The following is a 22,331-nucleotide window of genomic DNA, read 5'->3' on the forward strand; positions in this document are numbered from 1 at the left end:
AAGTCATGCATCATAATTCTTTGCATTTCTATCACCTGTAACTCAGTATTCAATTTCCAGCACTTCTTATAGGAGTTATCAATAAATATCCCTCTCTATCAAGGTGGCTTTCCACTGGAGAAAGCTGAGTTGTCTTAGATTGTATCCCCTAGAAGCAGATTATGATAAATCCTTCTGTGCAAGGTTACTGGAGAGAGTCCTCAGTAGTAACACCTATAAGAAAGCAAGGAAAAGAGCCCAGGGTACAGGGAGATGTGGAGTTTTTCAGCTACTCCCAGAAAGAGTTCTGGAGTGGGATAGCTCTGCAGAGTTATCCTCCATTGAAGTACAGAGTCCCAGACTTTGTACCCCCAATCAACTAGTTGTTGAACAGTGCTGTCCCTGGGGAGAGGACATATCCTTGGATGAAACAGGTGTATCTTCTGCCAAGTGAAGTCTCCCAGGAGGCAGGCACCTGCTGGAATGGTGATTCTTTGAATGGGATCTGGCGTGCAGCACAGTGTCTACTGTAAGTGTTAATGAGTAAAGGTCCCGCTGCAGCATTGGTGTCACAGGACAAATGCCTCTGTAGAACCCATTTAGCAGCTCCGCTACCATGCATGATCAGTAAGGAACACCTACAAAAAATTCTCACACCTCATCAAGCAATGCTCAGAATGGAGCACTTTTTCTGAGGGCTTATCCAAAGGAAATTATTCTTGTCAGTCTTCTACATCCAAATGAAGCAAATAGTTTTGGAAATTTGACAAACACTGCTACCATTTTGCTATGAAAGCAAGATGAAACTATTTTACATATTTAAAAACTTAAAACATCGATCCCTGCTATTTTAATAGGCATTTTTTTTTTATTCCTGATGAGGTAAACACTTTTTCATGTTTATGTGCTGCTTGAATTTCTACTTCAGCAAAGCCTTTTCATTCCCTTAACCAATCTTTCTATAAAATATTCATTTTTTAAATGTATTGACTAATAAAACTTCTGTATGTATTTAAGAGTTGTCTGTGATTTATGTAGCATTCCCCCCACTTGATTGTTGTCTTTTAATTTTGTTAATTTGCATATACAAATGTACCTAATTTTCAATTTTCTGATATGAATAAATCTATTTTTCATTGTGGTCTCTGCCTCTGAGATAACATTTATATTATGTCTTAATCCCAATGTTATCCCAATGTTATATTTTTATCAATATTTTAGTGGGACTTTAATGACTTTGTTCTTTCTTAAGTCTTTTAGAAGCTTTAATATACTAGAAATATATTTCAGCATGAGATTAGAGAAAGTAACAGAACCTAAAATTCTTTTTGAATGATTAGGCTGAGAGAGCTTTTCCAAAAGACACAAGCATTGTCCTCCCCATGGGCAGGACCGCCAAGCCAACTGATGTCCCTACAGTTGACCTAATATTCCAGCCTTGCCTGATGAAGTTTCACTTTTGCAGCATACTAAATTCTCACATGTTTCTAGATTTCCTCTTTTGTTTCACAATCAGTCTGTTCTGGCATTAGTACATATCTTTTATTTGTTTATTTATTTATTCTAATTTGTTATATGTAACAACAAAATACATTTCAATTCATAGTACATATATACAGCACAATTTTTTATATCTCTGGTTGCACACAAAGTAGAGTCACACCATTCGTGTCTTCATACATGTACTTGGGGTAATGATGTCCACCTCATTCCGCCATCTTTCCTACCCCTATGCCCCCTCCCTTCGCTTCCCTCCCCTTTGCCCTATCTAAAGTTCCTCCATTCCTCCCATGCTCTGCCCCCCGCATTCCCATTATGGATCAGCATCCTTATATGAGAGGAAACTTTTGGCATTTGCTGTTTTGGAATTGGCTTACTTCACTTAGCGTAATATTCTCCAACTCCATCCATTTACCTGCAAATGCCATGATTTTATTCTCTTTTACTGCTGAGTAATATTCCATTGTGTATAGATACCACAAAACAGCATATTTCAGAGACAAAGCTACATCAATGTTTATAGCAGCACAATTTACAATAGCAAAATTGTGGAACCAACCTAGATGCCCTTCAGTAGATGAATGGATAAAGAAAATGTGGTATATATACTAGTACATAATTCTAACTATTGTAACTTTGTAATGTACATTTTTTTAAATTGATTTTATTATTTTTTAAATACACGACAACAGTGGAATGCATTACATTTTCTTGCCAAATATTGTCTGGTTCTTTTTACTTTAGAACTATTTTTCTTTTCCCAAAATGCACTGGGATTTTGATTTTGTCATTGTTTCTAGTCTTAGATTACTTTAAGGAACTTTATAGCTTGGCAATGCTGACTATCAATCCAGGAAACTGGTATGCATCTCCTTTTATCCAGGTCTCCTTTTATGTCTCTCTATAACATTTTACAGTTTTCTTATATGGGTCAAAGCAGTATTTTTTTAAAGGAATATAAATTTTTATTTCTTAGGATTACTAAATCTGAAAGCTAGAAGGGACTCAAAAATCACCCCTATCACCCCTATCCCATCTCTTGTTGAGTTTCCATCTTGCACAACCAAATATCTGGGGTATATTTTGGTGTTTTTAAAACATGATAAAATCAAACTACATATATTTTCTGTGACTTCCAGTTTATTACTTGAATAACATAAAGGGGAATTTGAATGTCAATATATACAGATAAACTAAATCCATTTTACTCACTGCATGGTGTTCTGTGCAAAGGATGTGTGTGTAAGTCAGCTTCTCATTGCTGTGACAACATACCTGAGAAAAACCAAAGAGGAAAGATTTGACTTGGCTCAGGGTTTCAAAGGTTTCAGTCCATAATCACTTGGCCCCACTGGTGTGGGTTTGTTGCAAAGCAGATTATCATGGCAGGAAGCATGTGGTTGAGTAGAGTGGCTCACCTTGTGGAAATCAGGAAGCCAAGAATGAGAGAGTGAGATGGAGAGAAAGAGAGAGAAAGCTAGGGATGTGATGTATCCTTGAAGGACAAACCCCAAGTGACCTATTTTCCCTAATTAGTTACCACCTCCTATTCCCTAATTTTTACCACCACTCAATAATGCCATCAAATTATGAATCCATCACTGGATTAATCCACTGGTGAAGTTAGAATTCTTATGATCCAATCACTTCCTAACGCTGCTGCATTGAGACCAAGTATTCAACATAGGAGCATTTGGGTGACATTACAGATCAAAACCATAACAACTGGCATCATTAACTCCATTATTCCTCTATTGATAAACATTTTAGTCATTTGTACTCTTTTGCTGTTATGAAAAACTCTGCTCGCAAGTTTGAATTCTGAAGTCAAAGTCCCCAAAATTCTAGAGCACACAGTCACTGTCTGTAGAGGTCCCTTGTCAAAAATCACCAGCAGGTGGCTCAGTTCAAACATAGACATTCCTTGGAAAACCATTCCTGTGGTTTTCCAAGGTCCTTCATTTTGTTGGACAAATCTTATTTTCTGAGCATGCATTAGGAATCGTAGTGCATAATACATACTAGAATTTTTTAACTGACAAGTTTTATTTTTTAGAGAAATTTTAGATTGAGTGAAAAGCATGGAAGGTTTTCATATATGTCCTATTCCCACATAAATATAGTCTCCTTCACTACCCACAGTGGTATATTTGTTAAAATTGATACATTATTATCATCCAGAGCCCATAGTCTATATTGGGGAAAATTTTTTTAAACGCTTTTTTTAGTTGTCTATGAACACAATGCCTTTAATTTTATTTATTTATTTTTATGTGGTACCGAGGATCAAACCTACTGCCTCACCGGTGCTAGGCAAGCACTCTACCACTGAGCCACAACCCCAACCCCTATTCGGGGCATTTTCAATACACTGATTTTAATACAATAGGCAAATACATTGATTAATAACACTATGGAATATATGCTATGTGCCAGAGATGGTGTAGAACTGGTCTTTGGGGGAAATTAGCAGTCCTCAATGCCTAGTCTCAATTTGCACAATCCCCAGAATAAAATATGGATCATTACATCATGGTGCCCATGTATTAAAAAGTTGCAGGTGATTATTTCATACATTAAATCACCAAGCAGCAGATTCCCAAATAAGATGGAGATCCTCTTAAATTTGCTTTGAGATCTCCATGCTTTTACTCCCATGCTCTTGCACATGTCACTCCTTCTGTGTGGAATGCTGCCTAATGGGGGTTCCCCCAGAAGGAGACTCTAGGACAAGGATTCAAATGCAAGTGATTTGGGGACAGGGAAGGTGATCCCAGGAGACACCACTTGGGGAGTAGAGAAGTGAGATAAGGAAGGAAAGGAAGCCAATTATGTTAGGCAGATATGCATGATTCTAAAAAATGCCTGATGTAATCAACTCATAGGAGAAATGGTCTATTTGGCTCAGTTTTAAAGGTTACAGTCCCATGATCCGTTGATTACTGTTTTGTTCCTGTACCAGGGCAGCACCTCATGACAGGAGCGTGTGGCAGAGCAAACAATGCCCACCTCAAGGCCAGGAGTCAACAGAAAAGAGGAAGCAGAGTCTCAGAAACTCCTTAAGGGCACATCTCCAATGACCTATGGGTCTCTCACAAGGTTTCCAAGGTCCCATTACCTTCCAATACTGTCCTGCAGATAAAGCCTTTATCACTCAGGGCTTTGTGGAACATTCAACATCCAAGCAATAGCACCAATAAAGGATGTATTGACACCCAAGTTGCAAATGAGAACAGATGGAGTGTGACCCTGAGGAGGAAGACTGGAACACTATAAAAAAATGATTCAGAGTTTTTCCAACTGAGGGATGAGGAGCTGGACTATTTATCCACCATCTTTTGCTAGTCATTTGTTGAAGTCTGTCCTGGAGGTGATTAATCCTCTGGCACTTCCAACCTCTTATCTGTGTAAGCAAAGTGGGCTTCTGTTGACCTGTGAAAGCCTCAAGCAAAGAGCTTCAGCTGTTGGCAGTTGCAAGTTGAACCAACACGTGCAGAAATTTGGGCTGGTCTCCAAAATGAAGGGAAATGTAATGGAACACCAGTGGCACCTGCTACAAATGTCTTTTCTACCATCACCTGGTTAATTCACTATTCAAAACAAGACAAAAATCACCAACTCTGGCAATCTGGCATGTATCTAGGCCAGAGCTAGTGAGTTTCCCCTCTTATAAACAGCTGGAGCTCATATTGCTCCTACTGAGATTGTAAATGCAAATGCAGAGACACAGGCTGAGACCCCTAAGCCAACGTGCAATTATCTAATGAAAGAAATCAAACAACCAACTAAATGAAGAGATCTTCCATGTACCTGAATAGGAAGTCTCAATATTGTCAAACTATTAATTCTTCAAAACTTGATCTATAGATTCAATGCAATTTCAATCAAAATTCTGACAAATTTTTTTGTGAATATTGATAAAATTAATTCCAAAATTTACATGGAAACACAAAAGACCCAGAATGACCAATACAATATTGAAGGAGGATGAAATCAAAGGTCTGACAATACTCAACATCAAGACTTGCCACAAAACAACTGTAACCAACACAGTGGTGTTGCCAAAAGAATAAAAACAATAGAACTATGCAACAGAATTGAGGATCTAGAAATTGACCCACATAATAGAGTCTATAGATCTTTGACAGTGGAGCAGATAATACAATGGAGAAAAGGTAGCTTTTTCAACAAATAGTGCTGAAATAAGAGGACATCGACAATGCAAAATGAGAATAAAGAACAGACCTGTTTGCATTTTTTACAAAAAAAAAAGAAAAACGCAAAAAAGGGTCACAGGCATAAATGTAAAATACCTGTTATGGTTTAGATATAAGGTTTCCCCCCAAAAGCACCTCTGTTAATACAATAATTTAAAGAATTAGATTATGAGAGCCATATTCTAATCATGAATTAATCCATTTTTTAGATTCATTTGATAGATTAATAATTTAAATAGATTACTGGGTAGTAACTATAGGCAGGTGGGGCCCAACAGGAGGAAGCAGATCACTGGCCGTGTGTCTTAGAGATTGCATATTTTGCCCTAACATCTCCTGCATTCTCATTCTCTCCCTCTCTTCCTCTCCCTTCTCCCTTCCCTCCCTCCTTTCAGGCTACCCTGAGGTGAGCAACTTTCCTCCAACATGCCCTCTGCCATGATGCTCCTCCTCACCTTGGGCCCAAAGCAATAAACTCGGTTCCACCTTGGTCTAAAATCTGAAAATGTGAGCTAAAAATACACTTCTTTTCTAATTTGAACTGGTCAAGTATTTTGGTCACTGCAACAAAAACCTAACTAACACAATGCCAAATGAGAAAAAGAACACAGGAGAAAGTCTAGATGACCTTGGATTTGGCAATGACTTTTTAAATGCAACAAAGCATCAATCCATGCAAGAAGGAATTGATGAACTGACTTCACTAAGGTTGAAATTTTCTAATCTGCAAAAGACACTGTCAAAAGAGTGAAAAGAAAAAACACAAACCAGAAGAAAATATTTGCAAAAGGGTGTCAAATAAAAGATTTTTATCCCAAATGTACAATTAAAATTCAATGATAAGAAAACAAACATTCTGATTAAGAACTCAGCCAAATACATTAAGAGACATTTCATGAAAGAAGAAATAAGCATATGTAAAAGTCCCATATCGTGTGTTATCAGGGAAATGCAAATTAAAACAACAGTGAGCCACCACTTCATACCTGGCAAAGGTCAAAATTCAAAACACTGACAGTAAACAAATTCTTGAGAGTATGTGTAACAACATAAACTCTCATTCATTGCTTGTGAGACTGCAAAAAGGTACAGCTACTTTAGGATACAGTTTGCCATTTTCTTACAAAACCAAACATTCTTTTTTTAAAATATTCTTTTTAGTTGTAGTTGGACACAATACATTTATTTATTTATTTATTTATTTATTTATTTATTTATTGTGCTGAGGATGGAACCCAGTGCGCTCTACCGCTGAGCCACAACCCCAGCCCCCCCCCAACATATTCTTAACAGACAATACAGCAATCATGCTCCTTGATTTTTAACCCAAGGTGTTGGGGGGTGGGGAGGAAACTTGTGTCGAAAAAAAATACTTCACACATAGTTATAACAGCTTTTTTTCATAATTTCCCAAGTTTAGAAGTAATCACAATGTTCCTTAATAGGCTAAGGATAAATGTGGTATTTCCACACAATGGAATGTCACTCAGCACTAAAAAGAAATGAGCTATTGATCCATGAAAGACAAGGAAGAAACTTAAACACATGTTACTAAGTTAAAGAAGCCAGTCTAGGAAGGCTACAGACTGTATTACTCCAACTATATGACATTCTGTAAAAGGTTAAACTATGAACATGGTAAGAACATCAGAGGTAGTCAGAGGTTGGAGGGATGCAGGAATGAATAGTAGAGCACAGAAGATTTTCACAGTAGTCAAAACATTATGGTAGTAGATACATGATATTATATATTTGTCCAAATCCATAAGATGCATGATACCAGGAGAAAGCCCTAATATGAACTATGCACTCTGGATGATAATAATGTGTCGATGCAGGTTTATTGGTTGTAAGAGATGTACCACTCTAATGGAGAATGTTGACAGTGGAGGAGGTGCCATGTTCCTTGCAATTAAAACACTCAAGGTCACTCCAGAGGAACTGGGCTGCATGAAATAACACACAAGAGACAGAGATACCTTTTTCTCTGGGATTCCTGTAACAGCTCCTCTGACCTTAAGGGTTCGCAGAAAGAGAGAGCCAGATGTTCGGACCCTTTTATTGAGGAGAAGCCATTCAAATGATGCAAGGGGTCAGGTTTCAAGGGGCTGAGTCTAGCTTCATGATGTCTGCTGTCTGCAGGTTGACTGACATCTAGAAAGGCCACACCGAAAGGCAGAGCAAGAGAAGGGGACACACAAAGGGCGTTTCCATGGAACATTCTATCCCAAACAGGGCAAAGGGGTAATATCACAAAGGAACAGGTGAGTACAGCTGCAGGAAGGCACGCCTACGGATGAAGACATATTCTGCTACTTTGAGGGTCGGGGCAGCTGTCTAGGACCACTGTAAAAGTGACCAGATCACTGTGAAAGTGACCAACAGAGCCTCTACCAATCACGGGAAGGAAAACGCTGGTTATTCAGCATGACCGCCTCCCACAAAGGGGCAAGAGATGTAGAAGAAATGTCTGTACCTTCTGCTCCATTTGAGTGTCACTAGGTGTCTGAACTGAGTCAAAGAGTACCCTCCCACAAAAAAATAAAAAACAAAAACTCATGTCTACCTGGAACCCGTGAATGTAACCTTATTTGGCAATAGGGTCTCTGCAGATGTCATCACGTTAAGATGAGGTCATGCTGGATTAGAGGGAGCCCCAATTCAGTGGCTGCTGTCCTCATAAGAAGGTGGAAATCTGGACACAGAGACACACAAAAGGGAGACAGCATAGCAAGGGAGTTGGGTTTGCAGGTACACTGTCCCAGGCCCAGGAGCACCAAGGATTGTCAGCAACTTCCAGAAGCTGGAAGATGCAAAGTAGGGCATTTTCACAGAGACTTCAGAGAAAACACGGTCCCGCTGACACCTTCTCCAGAACTGTGTGAACTTAATATCTGCCATTTTAAGGCATCCAGTTTGTGGTGCTTTGAATGGCATCCCCAGGAAACTAACACGTGGTCCTATCTCCTGCCAAGTGATCTTCTCCCCCACCGCTCCTCGGTGGAGTCCAAAACATCTTTCCTAATCGTGTTCTTTAGCCTCTCCCTTAAGCACAGGGCCTCCCTCAGTATGTGCAAAGGCTCCTACTCTTTCTCGGCAAACAGGAGGTGGCCACACAGGGAGGTTTCCTTTGCTTCTGCCCTTACAGGCTCTTCAAGATTGAAGCAAAACAGACTAAAAGAAAACAGTGGATTTCCCGACTGAGAAAATGTGTACTATTCTAGGGGCTGGGGCTGGGGCTCAGTGGTACAGCGATTGCCTAGCACATGCAAGGTGCTGGGTTCAATCCTCAGTACCACATAAAAATAAATAAGCAAAATGAAGATATTAAAAAAAACACACCACTCATACTATTCTACTCAAAGATTTTTTTAAAGAAAGAGGGATGTGGGGTGTGGGGGATGGGGAGTGAGAGGAAAGCAGTTACAGTCAGTTCAGATTTAATTTGTTCCCATTTTTTTAATGGAGTGGAATCACTGTGTAATTTTGTTACGTTTCCCCTCCTCACTTAGCTCTACAGTATACTGAGTGTTTTAGCCAGCTTTTTCGCTGTTGTGATTAAAAGATCTGAACAGAACAATCATAAAAGAGGAAAAGTTGATTTGAGGGCTCATGGTTTCAGAGGCGGCAATCCACAGATAGCAGATTCTATTCCTCAGGGCTCAAGGTGAGGCTGAGCATCATGGTGGAGGAGTGTGGCAGAGAGAAGCAGCTCATATGATGATCAGAAAGCAAGAGAGAGACTCCACTCTCCAGATACAAAATATATACCCCATAGCCACGCCTCCAATGAACCACTTCCTCCAGACACACCCCACCTGCCTCCAATCACCACCAAGTTAATCCCATCAGGAATTGATTCATTGATTAAGTTAAGGCTATGACCCAATCGTTTCTCCTCCAAACCTTCTTGTATTGCCTCACACATGAGCTTTTGAGGAGAACTCTCATCCAACAATAATGCTGAGTATATTTTTTCCATATTAAAAAATCTTCAAGGACTATACCATAATTTGTACAAAATCATAATTCCTTATCTACAAATACAAAATGCTCTGAAAACCATAAGCTGTTTTGCAAGTTTGGTGCAAATTCCTGTGTCAGTAAACCTGACCTGAAGTGACCTATTGATGTTATGGCCTATTTATATCATTTAGTGGGACTATTTATAAGATTCATGACAGAAATATGGATGTAGTGACTAAAAGATGGCATCACTGCTGAGGAGATTAAATAATATATGCACCAAGTTTTGATGTGATCTGAAAACTTTCTGATTCTGAAACGTACCAGATCTCAAGGAGTTGTAGACCTGTATAACCATCCCTCTGTTGGATGTTTAGATTATTTTCACCTTTTCACTTATTAGAATTGCTACAGGGAATATGTCTTTTATGTAAATCTTTGTTTTCATCATTTTTTCTTAAGATAAAATCCTTGATATGGAATTAGGATGTCAAAGAAAATGGACACCCAAAACATCTCAATTCAATGGATATTGTTTACATGTTTTCCAGAAAGGGCATATCAATTAACACCCCCTCTCACCAGCACTGAGCAAAATCCATTTTATTAATTTTGCAAGAAAGTTTTTTATCCACTGTTCTTTAAACTCAAAGATTTAAATAATTGCCATTTCAATCTCCTTTTCTGGAATTATCTACTCATGACCTTGGATCATCTTCTACTAAAGTCGGGGTCATCTCAGGGGTTTGTTCTGTGTTATGTGCCGCACAAAGGCCAAGGGGGTGCAAAAGGCCAAAATCAAGCCTGATTCCAGTCACCAACCTGTGTACCCTCAACTCAGGAGGGAGCACCTTGTTTCTTCTTACAAGGGCACCATTGTCCCCATATGCTTGCTCAGTCCTGCCCTGCAAGAGCACTTCAAAGAGATGGAATGCCTTTTTCTAATTTGTCTGCCCAGAGGGGGGCGCCCTTTCTAATTTACACAAAGGTACATAGCTGAGGCCTGAACTAGATAACTGTTTTTTAAATTAATTAAAAAGTTAATAGCTTTATATACTAAAAAGTTAATAGCTTTATATACTAAAGCTATTAACTTTTTACATACTATATTGGGCTGTTTTCCTTGCTTGTCTTGTATTTATTCTACTCATAAATTACCTAATTGCATTCTATGTTGCTTTTCTTAAGAAACCTTCATGGAATCCAAAGTAGCTTTCTTTTTCTTCCTTTTGTTTCTGAATATAATTTTCAGTGGTGAGATATAAATAGAACTGGATGAAATCTAACCCCTTGAACCATTGATCCCACAGTCAAAGGGACACATTTGGCCCTGTCTAAACTCACAGTCCAGGACTCCTTCTGGGAGATATCTACACCCATCTTATCCCTCCATCCATTCAATCAGCATTAATAATCGAGCATTGGCTATGCCCCAGGCACTGTTCTACACACTGAAATATGAGAATAAAAGGAGCAGCACCCTTTCAAGGAGCTTGCAAAGGCACCGTGCATTCCAGTTTCAGATAACCTTAACAATTGCTAAGGTTTATGAGTGCTCAAGGTCTGCCAGGCCCTAGTCAGAGAGGTGTATATACACTAAGGTTTTTATTTCTCTCACTATTCCTATGGGGAGGGGTAGATATACCATTGTTCCCACGTTGCAAGGGAGGAAACAGAGGCCCAGGTTAAGTAACTTGATCCAAGATCACACACTGGCCAATAGCTTGGCTACTTGCAAAGTTGTACCTAGGCAAGTCTTGGCCATTTAATCCAGCCTCTCCTTTTCCCCATATAGACTCCATGCCCAAGTTCCATTGATTTTATATCCTAATTGTCCCTCCAGTACCCCGACATTCCCCCATCAGCACCACTATGCTCCATCCCTAGTCCGTGCTGTCTCAATCACCTAAAATGCTCCTACAGCTGGACTTGTATTGTTTCCTTATCTCCATTCTTGCTCCTTTTCAGCCTAGTCTCCATATTCCAGCCAGAATGATATTTTTAAACCCAAATCTGATTATATTACTTCCTAAAATTATTTTTTTTAAATGATATCTCTATGCTCTTGACAGAGGAACGGCCAAAGCTAAGTTATAGTGGGTGATGGGTGCATTTGTCATGTCCTATGCTGCAACCTAAGTACAACTATATAGAATGCTTTTTTTCTAATCTGTCTGCAAGAAAGGCGTGGTTTTGTCATTTGCACAAAGTTCAGAATATTTCATAGGCTTAGATGGTCTTCGGTAGTCTGTCCCAGCCTCCTTTCCCAACCTCATGCAACACCAGTTCATAGTGCTATCCATGTTCCATGCTTGCTGATCTACTCTCAGGTCATCAGATGAACCACATCCTCCTGCCTCAGGACCCTTGCATGTTCTTTTTCCCTGAATAAAATGCTTTTCTTCATTCACAAATAACATATTCTATCTTGCAACTCAGATCAAGCATTAATTCTTTAAGGAAGTGACTCCCCATAATCCATAGTTGCTCTTTTTCTTGTCTCATTCTTTAATTGTGCCCTTACTTATGTGACTATGTGGTTAATAACTGACTTTAAGTTCCATAAGGGTAGAGACTCTGGGAGTCAAGATTCTTGATTGTAAATAACAGAAACTGATTCTGGCTGCACTTAAACATAAAAGGAATTTATTGGAGGATTTTGGGGAAGTTTGCAGAATCAATGGGAAGGCAGAAATCAGATGCAGAAAATTACCAAGTACTAAAGTTGGGCTGTGCAGCAGGGAACATGGCCAAGGTCAAACTATGAGGCAACAGAAGTATTTCTCCACTGGTGGACAATTGGTTCTTCTCTAGCATAGCTGTGCTTCTTGGCAAAGTCAATTTGCTGTGAGTGATTTCTTATTTGGCCTAAATCATTACTTTGTGGCCTTTAGAACAATGTTCTAGGCAGGAGTGTTCAATTGGCTGAGCCAGGTCACATGCCCATGTCCCACCTGCCAAACCATCTGGCCTCCCATCAAGACTCAACAAATGGGGGTGTTTCTCCCATTGAGAAGGTCATGGGGGTTCCTGATAAGAAAAAATAATGTAAAATAAGCACCAAAGAAACTTCATCTGTCCATTTCATCCTATATTCCCCAAATGGGTACCATATATGCATAAAATACAACAAAAAGTATTTGAAGGAATGGATGAATGATCAATGCATCTTTTTTTGGGTGGGGTGGGTACCAGGGATTGAACTCAGGGGCACTCGACTACTGAGCCATATCCCCAGCCCTGTTTTGTATTTTCTTTGAGACAGGGTCTCACTGTATAGCTTAGTGCCTCATTTTTGCTGAGGCTGGCTTTGAACTCATAATTCTCCTGCCTCAGCCTCCTGAGCTGCTGGGAATGCTCTGCATCTTAAAAAACACAGGAGGCTCAACTTGTGACTGCTCCAGAGTGACCACCACAATTCCAAGCAGCCTCTGCACTCCAGCAATAGCCAGCCCAGGTCAAACTGGGCTAAGCTTACCTCAGTCCCACTGAGGCAAGATAAGAAGATAAGAGCTCTATGAGCTAGAGTGAGTGGACTTCACTAGATTCATTTTATGATTCAAAAGTGAGATTCAGGAAGATGAACTGCTGTACTCAAAGTCACACATTTAGAATGCAACAATCAGGACTTGAAGTCTCCTCTGCTGGATTAATGAATGCTGTTATGATTTAGATATGAGGTTCCCCCAGAAGCTCATGTGTGAGACAGTGCAAAGAAGTTGAGAGGTGAAATGATTGGATTTTTAGAACCTTAACCTTAAATTGATCCAGTTGAATGGGTTGACTGGATGGTAACCATAGACAAGTAGGATGTGACTGGAAGAGATACATCATTAGAGGTGTGCATTTGGGAAATATATTTTGTCCTTGTTAAGAGGAGCGCTCTTTCTCCTCCGGCACAGAGCAATGGAGCAGGTCATCTATGGACTGAGACCTCTGAAACCCTGAGCTTCCACATAGAATTTTCCTCCTCTCATTGTTCTTGTCAGGCATTTGGTCACAGAGATGAAAAAACTGACTAAAACAAGTACCTCTCCCCATCTTCTGAAGCACATTGTTCAGTAGCATATGATAATGTGCATTTACATCAAAACACTAGGGTAGCTGGGTGCAGTGGCACACATCTGTAATCCTAGTGACTTGAGAGGCTGAGGTAGGAGGATGGCAAGTTTGAGGCCAGCTTCAGCAACTTAGTGAGGCCCTAAGTAACTTTGTGAGAACCTGTCTTGAAATAAAATATAAAAAGGACTGGAGATGTGGCTCAGTGGCTGAGCCCCCCTGGGTTCAATCCCCAGTATCCTCCACACCCACTCCCCAACCAAAAAATAACTAAAAAAGCAAACAAACAACCAAAAAAACCTCATAAAGTGGCCAGGACATTTCATACAACAGTGTCAGACAGCAAGAGAGTTCAGAGTGTGACTGAGACATCCAGTGTAGGGGCCACAAGGTCATACGGCTTCTCATGGGTTCCACTGATCTAGTCATGGTCCCTTTCCTCCCAAGGAGACGAGATGCCTTGGGAAGTTGAAATGCCTGTTGACTGCTGGCTAATGTGTTGCCTCTTACTCTGGATCATTTCCCTTTCTCTTACCCACCTCAGCTGGACCTCCTTGTGCACACAGAACTGAGCTTTTACATTGAAATAGGAGAAGGGCTTGCCCTGGTACCAGGGGCACAGATCTCCTGTCTTTAGGGTAATTCACTAACAGTGAACAGTGCTAGCCCTGTAATCTATCCACCCTGCCCTTCCAATAATCCTTTTCTTGAGCTTACCATGAGACGCAATCATGAAACCTCGGGTGATATTTACCAGCCTCTGAGAATGTTTCCAGAAGAGAAATGACAACCGCTGCAGCCTAGAGCACCACAGGAGAAGAACCCTGTCCCACAGCAAGCAGTGATAGTGTAGTAGTGAGATTTATTCTCAGAGACTTAGATGCACTCCCTCAAAGGACCATTTGGGAACTTAACAGATGTCTTTTACATTCAAGCATGTCCTGGTGGACACCTTCCAGTTGTCATTTCCCTTCGGGAAACATTCTCAGATACTGGTAAATATCACCCGGGGTTTCATGAATGCCTCTCATGGTAAGCTCAAGAAAAGGATTATTGGAAGGGCAGGGAGGATAAATTTCAGGGCTAGTACTGTTCGCTGTTAGGGAATTACCCTGAAGACAGGAGATCTGTGCCCCTGGTACCACGGCAAGCCCTTCTCCTATTTCAATGTAAAAGCTCAGTTCTATGCTGCACAAGGAGGTCCAGTTGAGCTGGGCAAGGGGAAGAGAAATGATCCAGAGTAAGAGGCAACACATTAGCCAGCAGTCAACAGGCATTTCAACTTCCCATGGCATCTCGTCTCCTTGGGAAGAAAGGGACCATGACTAGATCAGCAGAACCCATGAGAAGCCGTATGACCTTGTGGCCCCTACACTGGATATCTCAGTCACACTCTGATCTCCCTTGCTGTCTGACACTGTTGTGTGAAATGTCCTGATCACCACGACATGCTTGATTGTAAAAGACATCTGTTAAGTTCCTGAATGGTCCTTTGAGGGAGTGCATCTAAGTCTCTGAGAATAAATCTCACTACTGCACCATCACTGCTTGCTGTGGGACAGGGTTCCTCGTCCTGCTGTGCTCTAGGCTGCAATGGTAAGAGCACATCTCTGGAAGAAGGCAAGCCCACATTTAAACTTTACCTTGCTCCTTACCAGCTATGTGACCTCTTGTTTAAGATCCTGGTTTCCTCCTTGGTAAAACAGTAATGACAGAACATACTTCATATTCACGAGGTTGCCGTGATATATATACATTGTGAGGTTAGAGCTTGAATGAAAATATTGGCACAGTCTATGTGTTCAATAATTGGCAACCCACCAGTTCAATTCAACACGTTTCCTGGGTGCTCATTATATGTTATGCTTCCCATAAGACACTATGTGGGATATAGAAATAATTCTGCCAGGAGTCCATTCTCTCCTCCTTGGAAAATACTTTGTTTAAAAGGGAAATCAAGACGAGGATTGTAGAGATAGAGCTCTCTCTTTTAAACCGTGTTCATCTGGATGGCTCTAGCAATATACCATAGACTGAGTGGACTATAAATAAACTTATTTATCATAGTCCTGGAGGCTGGAGAGTCTAGGATCAAGGGGCCAGCAGATTCAGTGTCTGGTGAGGGTCTGCTTCCTGGCTCAGAGACAGCATATTTTTGCTGCATCCTCATGTGGTGGAAGGGACATTGGACTCTGGGTTGTCTTCCATAAGGGCCATTCTCTGTCTCCTAGTTTTCTCCTTTGTTACAGGAATAATACAGCCACTTATGCCAATTAGGGTAAAAGAATAAGATAAAATAAAAACAAAAAAACTGTTAGGGAGATCTGATAACATGGAGAGTATCCCTTATCCCAAATGCTTAGGACCAGAATTATTTCCAATTTTGGATTTTTCTCAGGTTTGGGAATATTTACATATACATATTGGGATATCTTGGGGAATGGGACACAATTCTAAACTTACAAAATTCATTTGTGTTTCATATACACCTTATACATATAGCCTGAACATGACTTGGTACATTTTTAGTGAACCTGTGTTTTGACTATGACTCCTCACAGGAGCTCAGGTATGGAATTTTCCACTTGTGGTACCAGGTCAGTGTTCAAAAAGTTCCAGATTTTAGAGCATTTAGGATTCCAGATGTTCAGATTAGGGATACTCAACCTGTAGTTTAGCAAGTGAAGCATTTATTTATCTCTCACATCCTAGTTGAAGATCAGTGTGCCACCTGGATGGGCATAGCTGAGCTTTTTTTCCATATTTGTATTGGCGCATTATAGCTGTGCATAATGGTGGGATTTGTTGTTACATATTCGTATGTCCAAAAAATATAACAGTATAATTTAGCCAATATCATTCCCCAGTATTTCCCCTTTCCCTCTCCTACTCCCTCTGCCTAATCCCTTTTACTTAACTGATGTCTCTTGATTTTTATGAGTCTCCCCCCCCCCAACTTTTTTTTTTTCCTTTCTCCTCTCTAGCTTCATCAGATGATAGAAAATATTCAACCCTTAACCTGAGTTTGGCTTATTCTGCTTTACATAATGTTCTTGAGTTCCATCCACCTTCCTCCAAATGACAATTACATTCTTTATGGCTGAATAAAACTCCATTGTGTACATCTATCACATTTTCTTTATCCATTCATTCATTGACAAACACCTACACTGGTTCCATAGTTTGGCTATTGTGAATTGTGCTGCTATAAACATAAGTAGGCGTGTTTCACAATAGTATGCTGACTTTTCTTTTGGAAAAAGAAATATGAAGGTGTGGTATAGCTGGGTCGTATCGTAGTTCCATGCCTAGTCTTTTGAGGAACCTCCATACTGATTTCTATAGTGGTTGTACTAATTTACTATCCCACCAACAGTGTAAAAGTGTTTTCTTTTCTCCACATCCTCTCCAGAATTTATTAGTGTTTGTATTGTTGATAGCTACCTTTCTGACTGGTGTGAAATGAAATCTCAGTGTAGTCTCACTCTCATTGCTATCATTCTTACTTTGGGCACTGTCCATTTCCTTAATTGTTGAACATTTTTTCACATATTTGTCATTTGTATTTCTTCTTTTAAAAAGTGTCTGTTTGGTACATTTGCCCATTGTTAACTGGATTTTTTGTGTGTGTGGTTTTGGTATTAAGTGTTTTATATCTGGATATTACTCCTCTGTAAGAAGAATAATTAGCAAAGATTTTCTCCCATTTTGTAGATTCTCTCTTCACATTCTTAATTGTTTCCTTTGCTGTGAATAAGCTTTTGTTAACTTGATATCATCCCATTTATAAACTCTTAACATTATTTCCTGAGCTGTAGGGGTCCTATTGATAACATCATTGCCTGTGCCTTTATGTTGGGGTGTTGGGCATAGCTGTTTTATACAAACCAGGTGAGTGATTGCTCTGCTTCTATAAACATATAGATTTCCAACGTTGAAGTCTAAGAATGGAGATGTCCTCTTAAGAAAGTGGGGTGGAAGTTCTGCTCACATTCCACTGAAATAACTTAACCATTACTGGTAATTTATTCCCCATGATCTTAGGGTAATTTTTTGTTGTTGTTGTTCACACAAGAGTGATCACTCACTGAGTGCATATTCCATCTTTTCATACGTCTAATCTTAAAAATCTAGCATGTTAGTTAAAACTAGACCTATTTTACAAATAGAAAAACAGCTGCAGGTAACTTCAATTTCATCCGTTTTACATTTAATCAAAGGATCTCTCCTTTTTAAGTGATATTCAAAAGCTAAAGATTAACCACAGCCTAAGAACAGAAATAATCAAGGAAACATAAATAATCAGGAGACTAACCAGGGAGGCAAGTGGGACAAACATTAGATGGGCAGAGTGAAGTTTGGGGGGCTCTAGTAGCTCTGCCACCCTCCACTGGGTTGGGCAAGCCATTCTCCTGTCTGTATTTCCGTTTCCTCACCTCATCTGCAGAATGGGCTATTGAATTAAATATGTTAAGTGGAGGAAAGGGGAATGGGTAATTTTTTTTAAAAATGTTCTAATCAAGGAAATAACTAGAATAGATAGATCTTTGGTGACCTACACAAGGAAATCAGTTGAGCCTCCTCCAGTCTCAGAAGACAAGCCACAACCTGCTAGGTGAGTCACACCTGTTTCTCACATTCCTTCCTGGGGCAACTGCAGGTCTGAGTCCAAAAAGTAAAAGGTGAATTAGGAAGGGAGGGAGTTTTCTTGGGGTCGAGGCTAGACCCCTGAAGGTAACTGGTTCAGGAGTCCTGAACCCAGCAGAGGTAAGCTGAGTTTCACAGAAGCATGAGGGGCTTGGAGGAAAGGACCAGGAAAAGCATTTTATCTGCTGGGTGCATAGGACAGCAACCTGGGGTGGGAAGCCAGAGCCAAGGTTTCAAACCCCGGCTTTGGCATGTGGAGGATGTGTGTTCATGAGAATACTTGACTTCTGAAGAACTCAGTTTTCTGATGTGTGCCATGCATATCATTTAGAAAAGAGAAATTTTTTTAAGTACACTGAGCTCTTGCCAAGTGCCCAAGTTGTTCTAAGTACTTATACCAGTCACCTCATTTCATCTTCACAATAATAAGATATTTGTAGTTTCATTTAACTAATGAGAATATGGGAGTTAAGTGACTTCCCAGCTTAACGGAGCAGTCTTTGAACACAGATTTGTCAATATTTCAGTTATTTCCAGTAAGTCAATGTCTCAAAGATTATACATGTGAAAAGTACTTTTTGTACAGTGAGTGCTATAAAGTGCAGAGAGTCATCGTCTGGAATGAATGAAGAAACTTATAGATATTATACAGAAGTGACATTCCAAAGAAGGAATGGCTTTTGGGGGGAGCTCCCTTGTTTAACTGTCCACTCAATCTGTTTATTTTTTAGGCAGTCAAGTGATAGTTTTTTTGAAAAGACTCTTGAAACAATGAGGCTTTCTAGTTCCAGCTGTGCCACAGAAACATTAATCTAGAGAAGGCACTTGCTCTTAAAAAAAAAAAAAAGAAAAGAAAAGAAAAGAAAAGAAAAGAAAAGAAAAGAAAAGAAAAGAAATGAAGGTTAGGTCAGAGGCCATTACCAAGGTCCTTTATGCCAAGACATGTGAGTGACTAACAGAGTGGAAAGCACCCAGGGAGCCTGAGAATGGAGTCTCACTCTCATTGCTATCATTCTTACTTTGGGCACTGTCCTACGATGGGGAGTCAGCCCACATCCTTCCCCAGCCCCTCTGTGAAGTCACATCTTGTATGAGACTAAGAAGATTTTTGAGGCTTGAAGAGCAGTTCCTCCCCAGCTGGGGTGGCAGCAGACTCTGAGATCCTGAAGTATTAACTTCTCCAGCACCAGACACCCCCAGCACAAGCGGCAAAGACCGTGGCTGAGAGCAGCCTCCCCCCATTCTCACCCATGTTACAGTCTCCAGGGGTTAGCATAGTCTGTGGAGGGGAAAGGGGCACAAGATGGATTCCTGGGCGAGAAACTGAAGTCCTGGATGTAGCGTATTAGTTACAGAATATTTGATATGCCAACCACTCCCAGTGTACCCTCAGCTTCCTGGTTATTACTGTCATTGTTTACACTTAGGCTGCCCCTCGCACCATGCTTGGCTTCACATAAATAAATGCAAATGAGTGAGGAGGAGGAGAATGCATGAAAGAGCCAGGGCCTGGTTTTTATAGCTACTAAGGGAAAAAAATCTTTACAGCACATTAATAGTAAAATCCTAGAGAAAACAGCCATGTGCACAGCCAGCTCATAGGGCTGACCACAGACTGGCTGTAATTTCATGGGAAAGTTTCTTAACCTCTCGGAGAACTTCAACATGTTGAGCTTAATGAATTTTCCCAAGGACTAAATGAGAACAGTACCTCCTATTTCAGAGTAGGGCTGTGAAACAAATTAGACCTTTCCCTCTCTACCGGTGCCAAGGCTTGCTTAGAGGTAGTCAAAGAAGGCTGGGTCCTTTCTTAGCCAGTGTGGCCAGTTTTTGCCTCCTGCCTCAAACCCACCAGCATTTAAATTGGCCAGTTAGGGCCGCTAAGAAAATACCACAGTGGCAATATGAAATGACCACTCTGCAAAAAAGAAATGTTAGGATTTGAAATAAAAATACCCCAGTCATGAGAAATCAGAGAGAAGAGGCCAAAGTGGTATAAATCTGGAGGGAGTATTCACAAACTCCATCTTTTCATCTTTGCCTTTCCCATATTTTATTAAATGCATGTTTTTAAAAAAATCACAGCAGTATTATCAAATACAACATATATACAAACATTTTACAAAAGAAAACATTACTGATATCAGCTGTAATAAGGGAGAGCTGAGAATCAAAGCCGTTTCTGGGGCAGTCTCTGCCCTCAAACTAAGACATCTAAAATGTGTTCAGGCAGGCAGTAGAAATAGGCTTCTTTCCTAGTGACAAGCTGTGTGGTCGGTAATACAAACGATGGTAAATGAGGATACTACACAGGCCCAATTAATAAGGAGGGCCATGATAACTGGGGAGCTCATCAAATAACAAACTCAAGATAGTAAAAGAGCTGTTTGCCTTCTAAACTCATTTACAGCTTCCAGATCGATCTGATCTGATCACTTGCACAGAGGCTGGGTTGTAAGACACTTGCTTCTTACACATGGCTCAGTGCCATCCTTCCCTTAATTCCCAGAGTTAGTTTTCCTTGGACCAAAGGGAAGAAATTTTAGAATTGCTTCCTTCAAGACAGAAGTCAGGAAGAGCTGTCCCCTGATACCAGGAAATATCAAATTTATCAAACTCGGTGTGTGTGTGTGGAGGAGGGAGGGGGGCAGTAAGGATTTGGGAAGAGAAATGTCTCCTTTGGGCCAAGAATCAAGAATTGTGACTCAGTTTGGTCTGAGATAATCTGATACCCACCCCTCTCCCTTTCCCTCAGTGTACCTACAAGCTGGGTTCATTTCTCAACTCCCCCAGTTCTTTGATCTCCACCTTCTTATACTTCCCGGACTTCCTCCGGTTGGTGATCACCAGGACAACCAGGCCAGCGACCAAGGCTACCACGACCACCACGATGACGGCGATGAGGCCGGCGGTGAGGCGCTTCATGGAGAATTGGGGAGGCTTCTCGTCCAGGTAATAGATCAGCGTCCGCTCCACGTGCAGAGGCTCACCGCGCACCTGCATGTCCAGGCCTCCTGGGCCCGCGAACAGCGACTCGCCCTTGATATCTCTCTCAAAGTAGTAGGCGGCGTCAGCGATGTCCACGTCGCCGGGGACTTTCTGCGACGCGTTCTGCCACAGCTCGATCTGAATGGTGGGTTCCTCATAGTGCACAGCCGTCAGGAACCTGGGGTGCAGCTGATAGCGCTCGCGGAAGAGCCGCCGCAGCTCGGTGTCCAGGTCCGAGTGGTTGAAGGCGCGGTCGGTCGCGCGGTGGCGCAAGTCAATGAGGATGTGGTGGGTACGCACCACCTCATCGCAGCGCAGGTTCTGGTCGCCCTTGTCCGTGCGGCGCACACCCACCGAGTTCACGCACCAGCACACCGACGTCTGATTGCACTGGCGCGCCTTGAAGCGGCCCTCGTGGTCACATTCGGGGTCGTAGAGGCCATCATTGTCCACGATCGCGTGCTCGTTCGGCCGCACCAGTCGACGACCGCTCTTAGGGACGCTCATGCGGGCCTTGAGCAGCAGGCACTTGGAGGTCAGCTTGGAGCAGTCGACCACCACGCCCGAGCCGAGCGCGCGGCATTGGCAGCGGCCCCCAGGGCCATCCTGGGAGCACACGGTCATCTTGTTGGTGGGGCATGTGCAGTTGTACTGCGCGACAGCGTAGCCAGACACCGCCGCCAGCACCAGCAGCGCCAGCAGCGGAGGCGGCGCGAGGCTGGGGCCCCTGGCCATAGTGGGGCGGAAGAGCGCGTACGGGACACTGGAGGATTAGGCGCAGGGGCTCCGCTGGCTCTGACTCCGGCTACCAGGACAGTCTGCAGGCGTCTGCCTCCTGGCCGCTCCTTCCCGCTCTTATACTCCGCCGGACCTGCCCGGCTGGTTCGGCGACTACTCACCGGCTGGTATTTGGGTGACACATCACCCCCACTCCTCATCCCACGGAGGGCCCAGACTGCCCTGCGCCGCCCGCGA

General features: G+C 41.6%; 1 protein-coding gene across 1 annotated transcript; it reads right to left on the reverse strand.

Annotated features, from left to right (window-relative positions):
* Positions 1–21,128: 21,128 nt before the first annotated feature.
* On the reverse strand, positions 21,129–22,091 carry Tacstd2 (tumor associated calcium signal transducer 2). Its single transcript, XM_026382710.2, has one exon. It carries the CDS (start codon positions 22,089–22,091, stop codon positions 21,129–21,131), a length of 963 nt encoding a protein of 320 aa, XP_026238495.2.
* Positions 22,092–22,331: the final 240 nt, after the last annotated feature.

This window comes from Urocitellus parryii, chromosome 11, assembly GCF_045843805.1.
Source record: "Urocitellus parryii isolate mUroPar1 chromosome 11, mUroPar1.hap1, whole genome shotgun sequence".
NCBI lineage: Eukaryota > Metazoa > Chordata > Mammalia > Rodentia > Sciuridae > Urocitellus > Urocitellus parryii.